This window comes from Emiliania huxleyi, assembly GCF_000372725.1.
Source record: "Emiliania huxleyi CCMP1516 chromosome Unknown EMIHUscaffold_126, whole genome shotgun sequence".
Classification (NCBI taxonomy): Eukaryota; Haptophyta; order Isochrysidales; family Noelaerhabdaceae; genus Emiliania; species Emiliania huxleyi.
In genome coordinates this window covers 395,020-400,354 of record NW_005201327.1, presented here as the reverse complement: position 1 = coordinate 400,354, position 5,335 = coordinate 395,020, and the positions used below count along the sequence as shown (strand labels likewise).

Genomic DNA, 5,335 nt, shown 5'->3' with positions numbered 1-5,335 from the left:
ATCTTACGGCTCTTGATGGTCGTCAGCCTTGAGGAGAAGCTGCGAACGGTCGGCCGCTGCGGCGACGAGAACCTGCACGCAACGCCGCCGCACGGCGGGGTGGACAAGACCGTCGGGCGGGGATGCCGCTGCGCCTCCTGGCCACGCAGCGGAGGGGGCTGCTGCTACGCGGTCGGAGAGGCGCGCACACCTGCATCGAGACCGGCGAGTCGGCGCGCAGCGGCGAGGAGACGTCGAGCGCGTCGTCGAGCGCATCGAGCATCTCCGCGTAGTCGGCAACGGTGCCGCCGAGCGCCGTCAGAGCCGCCGCCGCCGCCGCCGCCGCCGCCTTCGGACTGCAGCCGCACCGCACGTAGATCGACGGGCTTGAGCCGGCGGCATGCGGCGTCGCAAGACGCGGTCCAGCCGCGCAGCGGCGATCCGTTGTCCTCGTCGGGATCGAGGAGCAGCCACGCGCTCTCCGCAGCGCCCGACACGACGCCGCGCCGTCGAGTGCAGCCGCCGGCCGCTCACCCCGCCTATGGGAAGAGGCGCGGGCGGCGTCGGTCGAGTGGGCGGTGGCACGGTGAGGGCCGGGCGATGGGCGGCAGTGCCGCAGGGCAGCGGCGGCGCTGCGCAGGCGAGCGGCGTCGGCGGGCTTCGGCGCTGTCCTCGGCGCGGCCCGAGCGGCCCGCGGCGCTGTGCGCCGAGGGACCGGCCGCGGCCGGGGCACGTGGGTCGGGGTAAAGGCGCACCCGCTTCAGCGGCGGCCGACCAGGCAGCATTTGCAGCCGGCGAGACTCGGCGAGACTCGGCTCCGAGTCGGTAAGAAGAATTCGGACTCGGGCCGCCTCTTTGATGTATGTTTTTTTCCTTTTGGGGGCATCGAAGAGGTGCGACGCGGTGCCCCTTCCCCTTTCTTCTTGGTTTCCCACACAGCTGGGCTTCGCCGGGCTTCCAGCCAGGGTACGGCGGCTCTGACTGAAAGGCGGCGCCGGCGGGCGTTCGCGCCAAAATAGATGGGCGTTCGCGCCAAAATAGATGCAAACCTACCGCGGTTGGTTTGCATCTTGTGAAAAAGAAACCCATAGTTGATGATGAGCCCCAAACCGGGGGGATGACGCGGAAAATAAAAGGAGCGTCGGGGAGGGGGGGGGGGGGGGCAACGGGAGGGGAATGAGGAAAGGGGGATGGCGCGTGGGTTTGAGCGTGCTCCTACAACTGTATACGCCCAGGAATTGGGCGGGGATCCGGGGGGAACTTTCTTTTTGAAAAAGAAATACACAAGAAATACACACGCCAAGAAGAAGAAGCCCAAATCACTGTGAGAGTCGTGATTTCTTGTTGGTTAATAAAAATCTCTCTCTCTCACACGCCCGTTAAGCCAAAGGCGAGCCAACGAAGGTCCAAGCCCTCTCTCGACTGACACCGACACCTCCCGCCCCGAACCCCCCCCCCCCCCCACGGAGGCGTGCACTTCTTCTTTTTGGAGTACTTCTTTTTCGCTCGTACCCCGCCCCAAAAGAAAGGACCGCCTTTCTTTTAAACGAAATCCAAAAACCTGCCGTAATTCGTCAGGGCTCTCAAGGGCTCCCGCCCGAGATCGCATTCGAAAAGATACCGGCGGCCCGCCGAGCGAACGGCGCCTCAGCGACGGACTCCCTCAAAAGAGGAGCTTCCCAGGGTCTCAAAATGTGATTATCGCGAGGCTGCCAAAAAAGCGGATAGGCGAGCCGGTCCCGCCACGCTGGACGGGCCAGCGGCTGGCACGCGCCGGCCACCTCGGCGGCGCGGCGGCCTCATCGCGCTCGTCGTCTGCGAGGCCACCGCTCGGCGTCGCTGCGTGCGTCGGCGATCGCGCTTGGCTGTGAGGTGGGACGGCGGCATGGTGCGCGCGGGCGCGGGGGTGGTGCGGGATGTGCGTGCCAGCAAGCCTAGTTTCACCTCCACTCACCCCGCAGGCGCGCCGACGTGCTGCCCGAGCGCGTTTGGGGGCAGTGCAGCAGCTCCTCGCCACACCTCTTTCCCGCCGCGCGCGAGTTGAGCTCCGATTTGCGCTCTTTTTCGCACATGCTCGACGCTATTAGGTGAGGATCGACCATCCTACGCCAGCGGGGCTTCGTCGGGCGCGTCTTCGTCGAGCGGTGGTGCATCTCCCATGCTCCCACCCGCGCCCTCCTCGGACCTCGCAGCCCACCCGCGGCCGACACCGACGCCCCCCCTCACGTGCTCAGCCTAGTCGTAGGTGCGGTTTTTTTGCGTGGCCCCCGTCGGTACGGGGCGCTGGGCGATGGCTGGCCTTGTCGCCGGGCGAGCTGGCCCCTCAGTCGGCCGCGGAGCGGAGAGATGCAAAATCGAGGCGGCGCACGAGCCCGGCGCGCGCATGGTTCCGTAGCCCGTCTAGTGCCTCACTGACCGACTGCAGCGCCACGGTGCACGTGGCCGGTGTGGTACTGGGGCTGGGCAGCCTCGGGGCCGGCGGAGACCGTCGTCTAGCGGTCGCACTAGTCTCTTTTCGTTGTTCGACCTGTGTTCGACGGATGTTCGACCATGGTTTGACCCTTATATATTTATTCGGGTTTGGGTCTCTGAGGTCGATACTAGCGTCTGTAACCTGCCACAACAAAGCACGCTTTACAAAAGTCCTGCTGAGCGGAACGCGCAGAGCCGCCGTCCGCGCGCGCTGTGAACAGTGCCATGGTCGAACGTTGTTCGACGGGTCGAAGACGTGACGGTCCAGTAACCGACAGAGAGTTAGTTGGCGAGCGAGCAGCACAGGAAGGATGCGCGTGCAGACAGGCCAGCTGCCAGTGGGACGAACGAGGGCCGCGACGGCGGCTCAAGCGGGAGGGAGCGGAGACGGTACAGCGAGCCAAGTGGGTGAGACTAATGATGCTCCTTCGAGCTTCGACTTAGGGAGCGGTTTAGCTGCTGGGCGGGCTTCAGGCTGGTGCTCACACGAAAAGGAACCGACGCGATGTGCGAAGCATGAAGCATACAAGAAGAGGAGAAGGAGGAGGAGAGACGCCGGTGGTGACGAAGCAGAGACTCTAGCGCAGACGAGAGCAGGGCAGACCCGGGGACTGGGGAGCCGGAGCAGACGGCATCGGCCGCCGAGGCGGGAACGTTGGGAAGAGGCACGAGGAGGGCGGCGACCTCGACCGACTATGGAGGACCCGTCGCCAGACGACGCAGGGCAGAAGACGGTGAGGCGGAGCAGACGCGCAGGGCGAGACGAGGGAGGAAGCAGGACTATTTGCGGAGATCAGCAGGAGGATGTACGAAGAGATTAGGAGCAGCAGGGACCCGCACAAAGAATTTTACAACAAAACTCCCTCGCACAACACTGGGCACGGGACTGGCGCGCACTGGCACTAACACAGGTACACCACTGGAGCCACAAAAAGAACCCTGCACAAAGATCGCACGGGCGGGGACCTGCTCCTTTTTACCCAGTAGAGAGGTGTCCGTTTTTGTTTATTTATTTTATTACCAAAGACGTGCGGGGCGGCACAGGGGCCGGCAGGGCCAGGGGCCCTGCCGCGCAGCGGGGGGAGCGGGAGGGAGGGGCAGGCTGCTCACCCACGTGCACCGGGCCAGTGCTTGTGCACTTTGAATGCCGTGGGGCTCCTGCCCGTGTCCGGGTGTGGAGATGCGAGGGTCGCCCCCCCTAGTGCCCCACCACTTGTGTGTGTGGAGAAATTTACCTTACCTTACCTTAGCGGGTGGGAGCGGGCGGGGACACATGTCCCTAAATCCCATCTCGTCTCAGAGTTTGACCGTTTTATTTATTTTTACCCATCTCACAGTACAGTTTTTTTATTACGAGCTCGTATGCCACGCGTCGCCGCCTGTATTTGGGGTTCACTATTTTGCGATTTGGAATTTGGTATTTGTGTCTAGTATTTGTTTATTTATTTATTAGGTATAGAGCAGAGGCGGGTGTCCCCCCTCTAACTGCACGAGAAAAAACAGCACGTCTGTATTATCTTCTCTTTGCGAGGGCGATGGGATCGCCACACATGGCCACCACCGCTGATCTGCAGAGCGGACGGGTGAGAAAAGAGATGGAGAGGGACGAGAGGTCGCCGTAAACCCCGGTCCCGGTGTAGTGGCGTGCCAGGACGGTAAGAGAAGCGTCATGCGAGGGGCCCGGTCCCCCGGCCCGGTGGCGACAGCGGCGCCACGGCCTCGGCGCGGTGTCGGCCGGAGCCGCCGGGGGATGGACGGGCGCAGGAGGGGAGCAGGGGCCAGGCGGGCGCGCCGAATGTCGTCAGAGAGAACGACCACTCCGATCGGCCGGCTCCGCATCCCCCCCCCAACGCTCCCCTCCCGCCCGCCGCGCGCTCACTCTCCGCTCGGCGGCGGGGGAGGCTCGTCGCCGCTGCCGCCGCCGAAGGCCGGCGCGTGCGGGAACCGCGCCACCGCCTTTTGTCGGAAGGCGGCGGCGGCAGCGGCGTCCGCGAGCGCGCCTCCGGGCTCGAGGAGGGCGAGGGCCTCCTTGCACACCGCTAGGCTGGCCTGCTGGAGGTCGGGGATCGAGTCAGGGCCAGGGCCAGGGCTAGGGCCAGGGCTAGGGCCAGGGCTAGGGCCAGGGCCAGGGCTAGGGCTTAGGGCTAGGGCTAGGGCTAGGGCCAGGGCTAGGGCTAGGGCCAGGGCTAGGGCCAGGGCTAGGGCTAGGGCTAGGGCTAGGGCTAGGGCCAGGGCTAGGGCCAGGGCTAGGGCTAGGGCCAGGGCCAGGGCTAGGGCCAGGGGCAGGGCTAGGGCTAGGGCTAGGGCTAGGGCTAGGGCTAGGGCTAGGGCCAGGGCCAGGGCCAGGGCTAGGAAGCCTGCTGCAGGTCGAGACTCGCCAGCGCCTCGCGAGCCGCGGCCGCCTGCGCGGGGGCGACGAGCGCGCGCACCTCGGCGTGGGCGACTGCCGCCGCAGCCGCGCCGCCCCCCGCGCGCGCGAGGAAGGCGTCGTTGTACGCCTCGGCCGTCGCCCCGGTCGGCAGTCCCGCCGCCGCCAGAATCTGCGCGCTGTGCCGCTCCACCACCGTCGCTACCGCAGGCGCCAGCGCCGCGCCGCCCGCGCGGTACAGGTGGAGGAAGCGGGCGGCGCTGCGGTGCACCTGCGCGTCCGCGGCGCCGAGCGAGAGCGCCTGTCGCAGCAGTCGGGCAGACTCACCTCCACTCTAGGTCCCCCCCCCTCCTCTCATCGACCACCTCGGTGCACTCTTGAAGCGGCCGCATCTCACGGAAGGAAACGTCAGGGAAACGTCAGACTCCCCCCCGCCCCCCCCGGCCGCCCCCCAATGAGCGCCTTTCGCAGCGCGCGCAACGCGAGCAGCGGCTTTGAGCGCGCCATGGCCAGCTG

General features: G+C 66.1%; 1 protein-coding gene across 1 annotated transcript in view; it reads right to left on the bottom strand.

Annotated features, from left to right (window-relative positions):
• Positions 1–3,953: 3,953 nt before the first annotated feature.
• The window catches only part of EMIHUDRAFT_467082 (hypothetical protein), a 5,502-nt gene continuing 4,120 nt past the window's right edge, over positions 3,954–5,335 (bottom strand). The window contains exons 12-13 of the mRNA XM_005789687.1: positions 4,881–5,120; positions 3,954–4,500 (exon numbers count right to left, since the gene is read on the bottom strand). Coding sequence (XP_005789744.1) covers positions 4,327–4,500; positions 4,881–5,120 — 414 coding nt within the window. The 3' untranslated portion in view covers positions 3,954–4,326. The remainder of the gene's footprint in view (positions 4,501–4,880; positions 5,121–5,335) is intronic.